Source organism: Gopherus flavomarginatus, chromosome 1 (assembly GCF_025201925.1).
Source record: "Gopherus flavomarginatus isolate rGopFla2 chromosome 1, rGopFla2.mat.asm, whole genome shotgun sequence".
NCBI lineage: Eukaryota > Metazoa > Chordata > Testudines > Testudinidae > Gopherus > Gopherus flavomarginatus.
The window spans coordinates 154,577,533-154,594,200 of record NC_066617.1 but is presented as its reverse complement, the minus strand read 5'-3'; the positions used below and the strand labels follow the sequence as shown (position 1 = coordinate 154,594,200).

The 16,668-nt window shown below is 45.1% G+C and overlaps 2 protein-coding genes across 11 annotated transcripts in view; one reads left to right on the top strand and one right to left on the bottom strand.

Moving 5' to 3' along the window:
• Positions 1-16,668, bottom strand: part of KPNA1 (karyopherin subunit alpha 1) — a 127,702-nt gene that overhangs the window by 2,132 nt on the left and 108,902 nt on the right. For 4 of the 10 annotated variants that reach the window (XM_050921251.1, XM_050921262.1, XM_050921281.1 and 1 more), the window contains 4 exons: positions 12,845-12,972; positions 11,998-12,176; positions 9,706-9,994; positions 8,421-8,551 (listed from right to left, as the gene is read on the bottom strand). In XM_050921251.1, coding sequence (XP_050777208.1) covers positions 8,518-8,551; positions 9,706-9,994; positions 11,998-12,176; positions 12,845-12,972 — 630 coding nt within the window. In that variant the 3' untranslated portion in view covers positions 8,421-8,517. The other 6 variants (XM_050921288.1, XM_050921315.1, XM_050921298.1 and 3 more) reach the window with 5 other exon arrangements.
• Positions 1-16,668, top strand: part of FAM162A (family with sequence similarity 162 member A) — a 115,885-nt gene that overhangs the window by 39,780 nt on the left and 59,437 nt on the right. The window lies entirely within an intron of this gene.

Below are 16,668 nucleotides of genomic sequence, written 5' to 3'. Positions count from 1 at the left end.
CGCATCGGGTTTCATAAATTGTATGGAAGGCCGGTTAGGGGAGAGGGTCGTGGCCCAGCCCCCACCTCCTATCTGCCCCTCCCCGACCCCCGCTGCCCCATCCAACCCCTCCTCTAATTCCTGACACACACCCCGTGACCCCTGCCCCATCCAACCACCCCTTCTCCCTGTCCCGATTGCCCCCTGCAGCTCCATCCAACCCCTCCTCCTTCTTGACTGCCCCCCCAGGACCCCTGCCCCCATTCAACCCCGTTCCCCCCCATCCCCTGACCACCACCCCAAACTCCCCTGCCCTCTGTCTAATGCCCCTGCTCTGTGCCCCCTTACCACGCTGCCTGGAGCACCGCGCAGCACAGAGCAGTGGGTCAGGCCAGGCTCTGCAGCTGCGCTGCCCCAGGAGCTCACAGCCATGCTGGTGGTGGAGCAAGCAAGCTGAGGCTGCGGGGGAGGGAGAGAGCAGGGGAGGGGCCAGGGCTAGCCTCCTGGGCCAGGAGCTTGGAGGCCGGGCAGGATGGTCCTGCGGGCCAGATGTGGCCCGCAGGCTGTAGTTTGCCCACCTCTGCACTAGAGAGAACAAGCTTCTGCACCTCCAGAAAGAGCTCCATTGCAGAAGCTCTTCTCTCTTCCACCGCAACCAAAAAGACCAGGTTCTGTTACATAGGTTCTTTGTCTCCCATTGCACATCAGATCATGAGGTAAAGCTCTGAGGATCTGAATAGCAAAGCCTGGAAACATTTTCATGATTAGACTGTGTCGGGAGTATGCCTGCTGTAGTAGTGTTCACACAGTGCTTGTGTGTGCTGGACCTATTACTCTGCATGTATAATGCAGCTGAACTACTGCAAACAGTGTTTAAAGTGACCTGAAAAAAAGTGTGTGTGGGTCTATCACCTTCTCACCTGCCTGTCCTCCAGCTCAGCAATTAATTCTGTTAACCAACACCCAAATCAATGCTGTCCCCACATCAGTTCTGCTCCCTCCATTCCCCCACTCATCAGTTCTGCCCCAAACAGCCCCACCTCTGCTCCTCCTGGGTACTTCACTTCCCTCTCCCAGCCATGGGAGGACTGCAGTGGTGGTCCCCTTCTCCCACTTCCCAGACCAGGAGAGGAACCGAGGATCTGTCCCATCATTCACAGGAGAGGGAGGAGAAGGGAGCAGAGCTGCTGGGCTCTTTCTGCTTCCTCCTCCTCTCTTCTGAGAATGGTATTGGTTCCAGAGGAAAACTCTGGCTGTTTTCTGCACTAGGTCTAATTAGCTGCTCTTCCCCAGGAACTGGGCAAGCAGGGAAAGCAGCTAAGCAGAGGGACAGTTCCCCAGGGCAGTATTAAAAATGTGCATTGCACACAGAGGCATGACAAAATCAGGCCTAGTAGTCTGGAAGCCACTACAGCATTTTCAGAAGCATTGTCTGCAGACGGATAAGAATCTGTAACATCAAGCGGGCAGAACAGGATACCAAACATCAAAGTCCTGGACCAGTACTGCATGATCAGTGTTGAATCCCTAATCATACAGGCATAGCTTTGCTGGGCTGGTCACTTTGTGGATGGATGATATGTGATCCCCTAAAGCCATATTTTACGGACAGTTGAAAAAGGGAGCACGTATACTGGCAGGCCAATGTAAAAACAATATAAGGAAACTCTCAAAGTTCATCTAAAAGTTACCCAAGTTAATCCAAACAGATGAGAAGCTGCTGCCAGATCAGGATGAGAATAGCAGAACAGAAAAAGGCAAAGAGAAGAGTGAGCAAAGAAAGCAGACTGTGGCAAACCTGTGTGGCCACATCTGCCTTATGTGTGGAGCCCTCATTGGTTTACATTCATACAAAAGACACACTGAAACAAACTGACTCTCATACGTTGACAAGGACAGGTGACTCCACCTGTGTCCAATTCTGGGCACCACACTTCAGAGAAATGTGGACTAACTGGAGAGCAACAGAATGATAAAAGGTTTAGAAAACTTGGCCTATGGGGGAAGGTTAAAAAACCTGGGCACGTTTAGTTGATGAAAGAAGTCTGAGTGGGGACCTGATAACAGTCTTCAAATATGTTGAGAGTTGTTAAAAAGAGGATGGGAATCAGCTATTCTCTATGTCCACTGAAGGTAGGAGAAGCAGCAATGGGATTAATCTGCAGCAAGGGAGATTTAGGTTAGATATTAGGAAAAACTTTCAAACTAGAAGGGTAGTTAAGCTCTGGAACAGGCTTCCAAGGGAGGCTGTGGAATCCCCGTCGCTAGAGGTTTTTAAGTACAGGTGGATAATCTGTCAGGAATGGCCTAGGTTTACTTGGTCCTGTCTCAATGCAAGGGGCTAGACTTGATGATTTGTCAAGTTCCCTTTCAGCCCTATATTTCTACAATTCTATAAGATGATACCCGCCCCCTCTCTGAGTACAGCTTTTCCCTAAGTAGGCCACAATCCAGCTATTGTTTAAGAAATTATTGCTCAACACAACTGAGCTCTCCAGCTATCACTCAGTATTTAATATCCCAGTTTCATTTATCTTAGCATTTTACAGAGTCCATCACCATAGTACCTAAGCACTACTAATAAGTAAGCTGAGAAGCTCAGCAAAGATTGCCTCCAACTTCATCTACATGCTATTAATATCCTGGACCATTACCAGGCAGGCCTCAGGCAAAAAAAAGATACTGATGATGGCAGATTGAAGAGGATCAAGGATAAGGGCCAGATATGCACATTCATATGGCTGGACCTCTTCAAAGCAATTAATATAGTTGTCTATGGAATCCTGCTGTTCAGTCTCAGAAATATGGCAGGGATTAGTGGAACTGCATGTGATGTGTTCAACTGTTTCTCTTTGGTTTCATCCAGACTGTCCTGATGGGCATCAACTCCTTCAACTTCAAATCGCTCACCTGTGGGATTCAGCATTTAATGCTAAGAGGCAGGGAAACAGCATGAAGTAAAATGCCAGAAATACACAGATGACACTCAGATTCTCAGAGACTTGCCGGGAACTAAAAGACAAACACGCACTGGAAACCAATTAGAATAGTACTAATATGGAGACAAAACAAACCTGCAGATGCCCTTAATGTTGGATTAACACAATTAATGTGGATATACCGAATCATCTGTGATCTGGTTCAGTTAGAATGGTCCATATTCTCTAAACCCAATTCTGACAATCCAGAAACCCAACGGAGGCAACTCCAAACTTGTCAGATGGAAGTAGTACTAAGCCCTGGCTGATACAGAAATGGATTGCCCAGCAGAGTAAAAGGTCAGGGAACTTTTCTCCTAACACCAAACTTGAGGCACCAAAACTACCCATTTATGTCACCAGGAAGGCATCCAGGAATACTAAATATTGGCTAAATATTGGAAAATATGGATCCTTTCCCCCCCACTGACAGGTATTGTGAGTGTGCCCATATTATTTTCCAAGAACCTCAGAAAAGAGAATAGGCTAAAAGAAAAATATCACAAACTGGAAGTGACTGTGTTCCAGGCAGAAAGAGAGCCCTTTTCCAGGAAGCACAATAGTGCTTCATGCGTCCTCCAAGCTATCTAGGGTGCTTTGCACCCTGTCCATCAGCACCCTCAGGTCATTTGGATCAAAGCCTGCTCTTCACTAGTATCAGCCTTAGAGGAGTGGGGTGACTTCTCCATCCTCTAAGGACATGCCTTTGCCCCTTTGGAGTGTTGGCATTTCAATGTTTTTGAGGATGTTTTAGACATCCTGTTAGGGAATACAGAGGAATCTAAAGGGGAAGGAGATTCAAGGCAGAAAATGTAGAATGCACCAAGTCAGAGCAGAAGGCTGGATGGAAGAGGGACCTTGACCTCATGCAATTGATGAAAAAGACATGGAATGAAGAGCCTCATGGAAGTACATAAACACCTTCAATCTGATAGGGAGGTAAGCGGACACACAGTAGTAGAATCATAGAATCATATCAGGGTCGGAAGGGACCTCAGGAGATCATCTAGTCCAACCCTCTGCTCAAAGCAGGACCGACCCCCAACTAAATCATTCCAGCCAGGGCTTTGTCAAGCCTGACCATAAAAACCTCTAAGGAAGGAGATTCCTTAGACCCACCTCCCTAGGTAACCCATTCCAGTGCTTCACCATCTTCCTAGTGAAAACATTTTTCCTAATATCCAACTTAAACCTCCCCCACTGCAACCTGAGATCATTACTCCTTGTTCTGTCATCTGCTACCACTGAGAACAGTCTAGAGCCATCCTCTTTGGAATCCCCTTTCAGGTAGTTGAAAGCAGCTATCAAATTCCCCCTCATTCTTCTCTTCAGCAGATTAATTAATCCCAGTTCCCACAGCCTCTCCTTATAAGTCATGTGCTCCAGCCCCCTAATCATTTTTGTAGCCCTCCGCTGGACTCTTTCCAATTTTTTCACATCCTTCTTGTATTGTGGCACCTAAAACTTGACACAGTACTCCAGATGAGGCCTCAGCAATGCTAAATAGAGAGGAATGATCACGTTCCTTGATTTGCTGGCAGTGCTCCTACTTACACAGCCCAAAGTGCCATTAGACCTTCTTGGCAACAAGGGCACACTGTTGACTCATATCCAGTTTCTCGTCCACTGTAACCCCTAGGTCCTTTTCTGCAGAACTACTACCTAGCTGCTCGGTCCCCAGCCTGTAGCAGTGCATAGAATTCTTCCGCCCTAAGTGCAGGACTCTGCTCGTGTCCTTCTTGAACCTCATCAGATTTATTTTAGCCCCAACCTTTGTCTAGGTCCCTTTGTATCCTATCCCTACCCTCCAGAGTATCTACCACTCCTCCCAGTTTAGTGTCATCTGCAAACTTGCTGAGAGTGCAGTCCACGCCATCCTCCAGATCATTAATGAATATATTGAACAAAACCGGCTCCAAGACCGACCCTTGTGGCACTGCGCTTGATACTGGCTGCCAACTAGCCATGAAGCCACTGATCACTACCCTTTGAACCCGATGATCTAGCCAGCTTTCTATCCACCTTATGGTCCATTCAGCCAGCCCATACTTCTTTAACTTTCTAGCAAGGATATTGTGGGAGATGTACCAAAAGCTTTGCTAAAGTCAAGGAATAACATATTCACTGCTTTCCCTTCATCCACAGAGCCAGTTATCTTAACATGGAAGGCAATTAGGTTAGTCAAGCATGACTTGTCCTTGGTGAATCCATGCTGACTGTTTCTGATCACTTTCCTCTCCTCTAAGTGCTTCAGAATTGATTCCTTGAGGACCTGCTCCATGATTTTTCCAGGGACTGGAAGTTCCTGTAGTTCCACAGATCCTCCTCCTCCCCCTTTTTTTTTTTTTACCCCACTGTCCCTCTGAGCCTGAGGGAATAGGAAGAAAACTAGAATATATGGCACTGCCTGAACAAAGGCACATGGAAAAGGAGGGTGTATGGACTGGACTCCTCATTGTTTTTGTGGAAAAGGAGGGTGTATGGAAGGACCCAAAAGCAGAGAGCTGGTATTAAAGGCCAGGTAATTTACAGGCCCTCCCCATCCCTACTCTCCCACAACTGTAAGAGACATTCACACCCCATAATCTCTCTCACCATTGCCCAGGGGGTGAGGAATCAGTTGCAGACAAGAGATGTCTGGACCTGAGCTAGAAGGTACCAGGATCCCCCAAAAAGGAAGACAGCTGAAGGGTGACAGAGACTATGCCACACTGAATCTACGGAGCTGTTACTACAGCACCAGGATCAAGTGGTATCAGCACCCGCCAGGAACCCCCAATAAGAGCAGCAGATCATAAGCTATGCTATAAGCAAGGCAGGGAGTTGTTTTTCTGCCTGGATTTCACAGATCAGAACTGGGAGGAGGTTAGAATAAACGAAAGAGGCCTTCTAACTGTAGGATTAAATAAGCAGAGCACAGATCCTGAACTGTGTCTGCTCTGAAGAAAAAATATTGCTGTTGAGTGCCACCAACAAAACTCATAGGGTATGTCTACCCAAGACATGAAGCCCAGATCTATGGGACCCAGGCTTGTGGGCTCGTGTTTCCAAGCCCATGCTTGAGTGTTTGCATTTGGGCCTCATAACCGTGCTGGAGCATCCATAATGCACATGACCTGACTCAGAACTTCAGCTTCTGTAAGCATATACTATCGTATCCCCAGGCTCCTATGCCTTCATCAGCCTAAGATGTTTGTGTTTTTTTCTATAATGGGTTGTGGAAGAACTTGTCTGCCCATCCTGCAGGAGTTGGCTGGAAGTGTTTTGGGTGGTTTTAGCCCAGGAGCGCATCCAGACAAGCCATTTTGTGTCTGCACTCTTGCTGCAGCCAGGAGCCATCATGGATTCCACCCAGGTGGAAGAACTTCTCTATCTCATGCTCTCAGTCCTATTTCGAGACACAGCATCTGCAAGATGCTAATGGACTTTTCAGTGGCAGGTTTTGAGCTGTGGAAGGCACCTCTCATAGGAGGATACTGACACACCAGCCCCAAGCCAGCTTATGCTGCTCACATCTCCTTTCGCCTTAGCTGCAGACTCACTCTGCATAGACTGGCACTTCTGGATCAGAGCCACCAGCAGAGACAGGTGGGGTCACATTGTTATGCAGACCTGGGATGACCAGTAGTGGGTCCAGAACTTTTGCATGAAAAAGTGGACATTTCTAGAGGTTTGCAATCAGCTTGTCTCTGCCCTCCAGCACAAGGACACCCACATATGGGCAGCCATGCTAGACCAGAAGCAGGTCACTAGCCATCTGGAAGCTGGCTACCCCAGACTGCTCCAGTTCCATGACTAACCAGTTTGGGGTTGGCAATTCATCTGTGGGGATTGTTGAGAGTCCATCAGGAGTGTGATTTACCCAAAGGCAGTAAGCATAAGAAACATTCCTGAAATAACTGCTGGTTTTCGGAGAACGGGGTTTTCAAACTGATGGGGCCACTGATGGGATTCATGTGCCTATAGTTTGCCCACTGCAAGGAGCGCTATGCCACAAAGGATACTACTCCACCATTATGCAGGTTGACCACAGGGGCAGATTCATGGACACTAACATGGGATGCATTAGCAGCGTGCATGATGCCAGGGTGTTCCAGAGATCAGGACTTTACCTTAATGGAGAAACTAGGATATTATTCCCACCAAATAACATTGTTATAAATAAAATTACTGTCCCCACTGTTATTCTAGGGAAGCTTGCTTACCCTTTGGTGCCATGGCTTATAAAGCCCTGCCCAAATTTCAGAGGATCTGGCAAAAAAAAGGTTTAATTGCACACTCAATTGCTGTAGGTTGGTGATAGAATGTGCATTTGACAGACTGAAATCCCATTGGTGCTGCCTCCAAAATAATTTGGCTGCCAATGTCATTAATACAGTCTGAATTATTGTGGCATGCTGTGCCCTACACTGTTGGAAGACAGTATACTGGGCTAGACGGACCATTGGCCTGACCCAGTATTGCCATTCTTATGCTATAATATTTGTGAGGAGCAGGGGGAGCCTTTTTGCCAGGAGCGGACTCAGGACACTTCAGAATATCTGAACTGGTATATACAGCCGACAGTGCACCTGTCATGACTGGTGCTGGATCCAGATGCACAATGGAAATCAGGAAGGCTTTGTGCACCCACATAATTCATGAGGGGGAATGAAATGCCATATGAAGTGGTGCGTGTGATATTTTTGTAAATACGTAGGTGCTGTGTATCATGAGTTCTGTAAAGACGTTTATGAAGTGTATGAAGGTATGTTATGCATTTTATCAAACTGGCAATGTACTGTCATGGACAGTTTATGAATTATCGTAATGACAATTTGTAAATTTTTATTATGAAACTTTGACCTTGGGTATGAGCTGACATACGTTAAAGTTTGTGCCCCTGTTATCATTGCATATAATAAAATTTGTTCTGGTCGTTTTATGTGCAAATCCAACATTTTATTTCACACAGGTATTTAAATGTTGCAACAATCAGTAATGCAGACCAGCTGCCATTATGGTGTGCAGCACAATAGTATAACTTAACTTTGACCCTAAAAAACCCACTCAAAAGGTCCATCTTGGACTTTCTGGAACATTTTGGATGTGCAAAATGCACCTGAACAGGAGAGGATGAGTGCACAAGGTGCATCTGTCTGTTCAGTGTGCCAATGTTTGCCTGTGACATGCTCCAGTCCCCTCCTGAATTGTCTAACTCTAAAGGATGGGTGCTCTGCAAGGATCGATAGTGGTAAGGGGACTCAGGCTGTGGGTCTGGAGCAGAAGACACTGGTTGGTAGTGGAGCCTGCAGTCTGGTAGCCATCAGCTGCAGTAAGTAATTGAACATCTGCTTCTGCTGCACTCTTTATTCCTTTCTCAACCGGCCATCATGCTCCATAAATCTGTCTGCCATTCTCTCCTTGCACTGGGCAGCCTCTCTCTCTCTCTATCTTTCCACCCTGGAAGCATCTTTATCTTTTTGGTAGTCGAGCTTGATCTCCTGGACCTGGATCCGCTGATTCTTTTTTATTGAGCAAGTCTCCTATCCGCTCATCTTCGGCTCTTTCTCTTCCCCTGCTATAGGTGGTCTGCAGACCCAGGCTCCTGGTGCCTATGGCATTGAAAAGAGAAAGACAGAACATTATTTTCTGAGCATGGTAAAAAAAAAATACATTAAGCAGTTTATTAAAGGAACTACTACTTTCATTCGTCAAAAGATGCATACTTTTAAATCAATGGGCTGTATTCTACTCTATTTACACAAAACACTGTCCACTTCAGAAATCCTTTGGAATAGCAATGAAAACCGAAGACATCATGTTAAGACACACATATAAAATTCAGTTCTAATTACTTCTATATCCCCCTTTTTGGGGGGAGGGTAGAGTCTATGAAGGGAAGTTTGGGGCGGGGCAGGAGGGGAGATGACTTATGAGTGATCTAGTTACAAGCAATGATTGTTCAATCCTGTCAGGCAGGGCCAGCTCTGGAGGTCACTGATAGCCATCAGTGCTAAGAAACTATTTCAGCATCTAGTGACTAAATACCACATTGCAGAATGGAGTGGGGTCCTCAGGACTTATAGAGCGGGACCTAATAAGTATGCCCTATCCTGGAACGTAACAGACTGTCTGGGGTTCCTCTTCTGTGAGAAGTCTACTTTCATCACCAGCCAGAAATGGTGAAAATTTGTGATTAAAAAACAAGATACTGAATTTGCATGAAGATGCAGTACAGCCTCCTTGTTACACCTTGTATCCATGCAAACACCCGACTCACTGCCATTCATTGGGAATCCTAAGACTTACATGCTCTGCTGTAGTTTAGACTCATGCATTAAAGCCCACAATGGACAAAACACACACACCACAGTTTTGTTTGGACTCGTAACAGCCCAGTTTTTTGGGAATCAATTCACAGGCATCTGGGAAAAGTTTGTTCACGGATGATTTATAGAATGCACTGTACTGCACGGGAGGGTATGTGAGACTGTGAATTGTGGCGCACCAACCCATATACATACACCAATCAGCGAATAACTAGTAAAAATTTCATAACTGGTTGTGTAATTTTTCCTCCTTTTGCTGCATTCATTTTGAATCCAATGTGGCAGTGGGTGGTGGACCCTAAGTGGAATGGCATGGGTCCCATCCTGAATGAAATGCACAGAAATCCTGGCTTGCATTAATAATTTAATAGGCTCATAAGCTGGAAATCCTTCCCTATCATATACTAATAAAAACAAACATGGCAGCAGAAACTTACCAGGCTCTGGTGCTTGTTCTCATGCCAGGTCTGCAGGGTACTGCTCCACAGGGCTGTCCCTGAAAAGGTCCTCTGAGTATGGACACACACACAATGTGCTGTAGCTGCTCCAGCACCATGGCTTCTTCGGTTACGGGTCTCGGCTCCAGTGCGACTTCTTGCTCTTTATCTGGCAGCTTGCTCTCCTCAGGTGGTCCCTGTAACATGGGGGTTACAAGGTTGCCATTGTCACTCAGCAGCATCATGCACCACTGGGGCTCAGTGCAGTTCCCAATACATGGCCAAATTCCTTGTAAAAGGGACAGGAAGACAGGGGAATACCCAGAATTGTCATCAGCATTCTTGACTTTCTGGTAGTCTCTCTCAGCCTCTTGATCCACCCTCTGCATTGATCTGCCGTCCAGTCGATCTCCAATGCTGCCAATCGCTTGAATATTGTTTTATATACAAGGTTATTTTTCATGCTCTTACCGAAGTCAAATGTCTGCTTGCCTCATGTCAGAGGTTAACTAGAATCCGTCGGCATTCCTCTGGCCAGCTAGCCTTGCACTTGATGCAGGACTTCATCTTGCTGCTGGCCCCAGCAAATACACATGAGTTCTCACTGTGTTTGCTGTTTCCAGGTGAGCAGTCCACATGGAAATGAAGCTGTTTTTAAACCAGGAAGTTGCTTCCGGTTCCTGGGAAGTGAGTTTGGAATTGAAGGGTTGGGAAGTAAAGCTCCAGGTGATTCATGGATAGTGTTGGCAGACTCTCCAGAGACAAGTCTGGCGACCCAGACTTGAGCTGCATCCACAATGCAAAATGCTTGGGCTCTGAACCACACCACAGTAGGATTCGGGCTTTGACCCCCTTCCCCTTCTCCCCTCCTCCCCAGCAGTGTCCACTGGACTGAGTCAAGAGGGGTTACTGGCTCAAGCCAAACTAATTTCTGCGTGGACGGAAGGAGGGCTTAACTTTGAATCTAAGTCTGAGACCTAACTTAGTATGCTGTATAGACGTACCCATAATTGGCACAAATGAGTAAAAAGTAAATATGCATATACCGCTATGACAGAATGTATCCGTGTCCACACCCTACACACTATTGTAATAATCTTTGTATAAGACGGGTCTTTACCATCTGAAAACTCATAATTTGCTGGTCAATACTGTCCTGATAAAACATGTGGCAACAGTGTATATGAAGTTATAAAATTTCCCCGTACAATGTTATTAACACATATTCCAAACTAAGGTTGGCGAACAAGTCTGTCTCAAACAAGAGAATGTGTGTTCTGCTTAATTTGAATTTAAGCAGTAAACAGAGTCATCAAGCAGGAAGGGAGTTCAAACAGATGGGAAAACTTGCAGGGAATATCCTTACACATAGACACAGTCTTCTGAATCTCAGCTGAAAATGTTTTCCAAGAGGGGGACTGACACTATAAGCAGGAGGAATAAATGCCCCAAGGGACTCCCTTCTCTCTTTCTATCCATCAATTCACCACATGAGAAGGGACAAAAGGAAGCAGCCATTAAACAGAAGAAGGGGTCCTGATCTATGAAGTTTGGCCTGTAAGACTGCTAAGAGAGCATGTGGTGAGAAAAACTTTGTTTTGAATTTAACAATTTGTTAAGTTAGGCACTAGTTTTGTTTTACCTTTATTTTTCTTGTAACCATTTCTGACTTATGTCTCATTACTTGTATTCACTTCAAATCTCTCTCTCTCTCTGTAGTTAATAAACTTATTTTTCTGTTTTATCTAATCCAATATGTTTAAATTGAAGTGTCTGATGAACTATGTGGCACAATGAACTGGCATATTATTATCTTGAAGTAATGGATTTAACACACTTGTATTGTCTAGGAGTGGGCGGGGCAGTACAGAACATATATTTCTGGGGAGGATCTAAGATTGGGAGTGAGTTGAGGTCCCTGTACTATACCCAAGACTGGTAAGAGCCAAGGTGGGGCTGGCTGTACTGAAGCTCACACACAGACATAGCTGGGAGTGACTTACACGCTGTTTGTGATCAGTCCAGACTGGAAGCTACAGCAGCAAAGCAGTGTAAAGGGCAACCAAGGTAAGAGGGCAGGCGTGAAACTGCTCATTATTATAGATTGTACCATGGCTATGTCACAACTTCCTCCACACTGTATGTGGGCAGAGCTAAACCAGGAGATGGAGCACACTGATGGAAAAGTTCTTTTTCAGGGGGTTATGATGAGTGAGATAATGAAGTACTCAAAAGCACAGCGCTCATGATTACTGCCATAACACCTATCCTCTACAGAGATTATGCTCTTACCATATGCTTCTTCAATAAGAGCACAGTAGGGATTAATGCCAGTGCCACTGCGCTTGGCTTCCTGCTCTCCGAGCCTCAGGATGTTCTCCAGCCCATTCAGTGCCACCTGCACAATCTTTGAGTCCATTACTGTAAGGAGGTCACAGAGCGGTTTGATACATCCCAGTTCTACTAAGTATCTGAAAAACACCATACACAAACATGGTCAATCATTCGGATCGAGGTAACCTGTGTAATTTATGAGGCCATACTGTCCAGTGTTTAGTGTAGAGGACTGAGAACCAAAATAACTTGGTAAGACACTAACTCACTTGGGTAAAGTATCATCTATGTGGGCCTCCACCAGCTCAGCTTTAAAAAGGTAGAAACTGTGAGACTGCATTTGAGCAGGGTTTGTTCATGTACATAAACCAAGAAGAGCAATGTACCAGGGATTGGCTGGCTCAGGGGTAGGAAATTGGCCTTTGAACCATTCTTCTCCAGTTCTTTATTGGAAGTTGTTACATTTGGATTGTGATGGACTCTGTAAAATGAGCTGGAAGGTGAAGGTGAAAGGAGAGAGATTTCTGTTACAAGCACCAGCCTCACAATTGGTTCTCTCGTGGGCACTCTCAGTCAAGGCCAAGGATTGAATGGACAATTCATAACTGAATTCACCTCTGGAAGTGGTCTCTGACCACTCCAGAGGAGTGAGATACATTGGAAAGAGACAGCATAGGGAAATTGGGCACTTCAACTGTCTGTTCTCAAGAAAGAGGCTTTCCAGCTCCAGGGTTCTTCGTATGGTACTTTTCACATAAACATTACATCCATTTAAACATTCAGAGCAATTTTCAGTGCTACTTACTTGATCTGTTCAGCAGAGCCTCCAGATGTTGCATTTGTTATTGCCCAAGCAGCTTCTTTCCTTGTCCGAAATTCAGCTGTTTGCAAAATATTTATGAGGGCTGGGAAAATGTGGGCATCTATGACGGTCTGCAAAAGGAAATGACATAAGTTAAGTGTGTCAACTACAAATAGAAATACAACAAAATCATCCATTGGGACGGAGGAAGGATTAAGTTTAACCACGCAGAAATAGAAAAAGAACTTAAGGATTACTAGGGCACCACATGTTTTGCATGGAATTTTCTAGGAATCCAACACAGCATGACAAATCATTGAGGCAGGAGCCCTTGCTTCATTCCATACACATATTCAGAGACTACTTCCACCTAACCCTATGAACTAAATCTGGAATTCTACTCAATTTTTTTTTATTTTTTTTATTTTTTTTTTTTAAAACAAGCACACCCAAATCCAGTGCTGAGGGATGGAAAAACTCAGCCTTAGCTCTGACTTTTCTGTCTGGAATCTTTCATGTCAGAGTCTTCCCAGTGGGGATGTTCCCCATCTCTACAACAGGTGGAGGCAGACCAGATCTTTGGCTCTGAGCATGGGCTTAGGAGTGTCCCTCAGGAAGAACTCTCTAGAATGATAGTATTTCCCTTCGTTGAAAGCTAACCACATACGTGTTATAAAGTCCTATTCAAGTGAAACCATTTGCAGTATGGCTTTGACAAGAAATTTAAATATTTTCTCTAGGAACACACACTTCCCTTTCAAAATTACTTAGCACATGAGCAAAAATCAGAAAAACTCTGGACATAATGCAGTCATACAAGGGAGCCTGACAAAAGATTCTAGAAAGAAAATTCACAAAGAAAGACTGATATTTTTCATTCTCCATCCTCGCCACATCAGACAGCCTTCATAGTGGATAGCAGAAAGCAGTAAAATCATCCACTGGGATGGAGGAAGGATTAAATTTAACCATGCAGAAATAGAAAAAGAATGTAAGAGTTACTAGGGAACCACATTCCGTAACACCCTCCTACCAATCCCTGCATTTGTGAAGGAGAGAATGGGGATGGAAGACCATACAGTGGTCCTGCAGATTTCACTGTTAAGATCTCTCTGCCCATAATACCATTGCTCTTTTCGTGAAGTGAATAGCAACATTCTTCAAAATGTTTTGCATCAATACTGATGCAAAAGCGGTTAGTAACATTATAAACTTGCCTTAACTGAATTTTATGATATTTTCAATTATGTTCATTGAAATTATGCTTAAACTATGTCAGCTCATATGCCCACATTTTTATTTGGTTGCTTCTGCGATGTAAAAGGGTATAAACTAAAGAAAGAAAATTTTAGGAATCCTTTGTTTTCTGTCATTGAGGGTATGTCTACACTTCAATCCTGTTGGAGACCACAGGATTGTACTCAGAGCATCTCCATGGCTACATTTTATTTTTAGTGCACTAAACCAATCAGCGCTACTGCGAGTATGTCTCCTTGAGCTGAGAATTACAACAGGTTTGAAGTGCAGACCTACCCAGACATATCTTGAATAGCAAGCATATACCTAAGGCTTTGAAAGTATCAAAGATGAAAACTCTCTAGAAAAAAAAATCTGTATTTGTGACCTCCAATTCCATTTACACAGACATTGGAATGCAATTTTACAACTTCAGTTTTGCTTCTAACATATATATTATATTAAAAAACATACATTTAAATAACTGTAATTTGTACCTTGCACAGAATATTTGATAGGAGTCTAACTGCAAACTATAAAAGTAATTACTACAAATAATAAGGTATACATATAGGAGCAATCTACTGTTTAAAAAAAAAAAAAAGAGGTCTTAAAAACCAGGACACTTTTTTCCTTGTTTGAAAACATCCTAAACTATTTGTGTTTTAGAATGAGATCTGCATATGAAAATAAGCCAAAGATTTTTTTATTTTTATTTAAGGTGCCCCAAAAAGAAGTGGTGTGCCAGGTGTATTACCAAAGCCATAAAACATAAGCTAAAGGCCTCTATTGCTTTCTAAATTCTCCATCCCCTTCCCTCCTCTCTGCAAAGAGAAAAACCTTAGTTTTGTTTAAAAACACATCTCACTAACAAATATTCCTAGAAATTCTTATTAAAATTAACTTTTTTTAAACACTTAATCATTAAAAGAATGAAGACTTTAAGGGGAAAAATTATACTTGGGAAATGTTTAATAGAAGTTATTACTTAACTCATGATTCCATTTAAAAGTGAAAACTTCTCTTTATTCTCCAAAATATTTAAAATAGAACAAGGTTTTAAGTTATTTGTAAATATTCTGTGTTTAAATGCAAGCATTTTATATGACAGTTCCCTGATATCACTGCTAAGTGAATAGCCTGATACAGCAGTGCCAGGAAGCAGTGGGAGAGTGGTCCTACTGGGTTCCAGGAAGTGGACGGGTGCAAGTCCGCCCATTGTTGAAGGACCCTTCCCAAGCCTTAGGGGAAGATCCACAAGTTTCAGGAATTGAAATAAATTACCCTGGAGGGGAATGTAACGGGGCAAGTGTGAAGGGTCAAAAAAGGGTACCTGAAGGGGACACCGAACAGAGAACCCCAGACAGCACTCACTGCTCCTCAAAGGTGTCAAGGGAGCTGGCAGACGCCATCCTGAGGAACTCTGCAAAAGGGGCAGGCATCAGGGATGGGGGTGAACCACGTCAAGTATATGCCTGTGTTCACGGCTCCGTGGAGGAGCCACCAACTAATATCCCCATGGGCCTTGGGACTAGGGTAGAATATAGGTTGGCCCACTGGGGTTCCTCACCCTCAACAAGTGGCAATAGATCCCGCCACTTCATATCGGGGTGCGACACGAGGGAGAGGAAATGAAGGATGTGTATCACGAGCATGTACAGATGTTTCCTTGGCACGGTGCGGAAGCGAACTGGCTGCAAATCGTGCAGCTGGCTCGCAGTGAACAGGTGGGACTGTTGGGGCTGGGGGTCTCATGGGCCAGGGGCCTGATGAAAAGGTCCAGAGGCTGTGGAGTGTAGAGTGGGCAGGGAGAAGCCTCCCGCAGGATCTGGTCGAGGTAAACCTGAGGAGTGGGCAGAAAGGCTGCCCTCACCACCCTTTGTACTCCACAGGGCATATTTCAGGAGAGCCCCCTGCACTGAGTGAGTGTCAGGGGATCCACCCAGTCTCCCTGGTCTTAGTCCAAGAGGTCTCCGACTTTGGTGACTTCTGCCAGGACAAACCTCTGGTGCACCGAGGGGAAAGCTGATACCTGCACGCTAAGTTGGGGATTGTGTAGCAGGGGCTCTGCGAGGAGATCCACCCTCTCAGTAGCTGCCATGGACCTGATCGCCAAAACCAGCTTCCAGACCTGGAGGAAGTCCTGGTATTAGACTGGCAACCCAGTGAGATCTCGTGGAAGACCTTTCCCATGGAGATAAAGGAGCTGCCGGTCATATCAGAGCTGTTGGGAGGCAGTGGAGGAAGATGTGCACCAACATGCTCCAAGCCGGACTATCTGCACCATAGAGGAGTCTCTGCAGGGCCAGGAGGCGGAAGACATGGATCTGCATGCGCAAGCATGTCAGTCCCTGTCTTGCCTCCTCAGGGGGAGATGGAGAACCCCCACAGAGACCCAGTGCAGTCCTGGACAAAAGAACTCCAGAACCAGCTTCTGGATATCAGCCAGGAAACCTGAAGCTGGAACCAGGCTGTTGAGCTGGTGCCAGAGTATGGACAGGAACAGCTGGTTGAGCAACAGTGCCCTCCCCTGCAGGAAGAGGCACCAGAGTTGTCCCATCCACCTCGGCAGCCGCTCAGACACCCTGCGC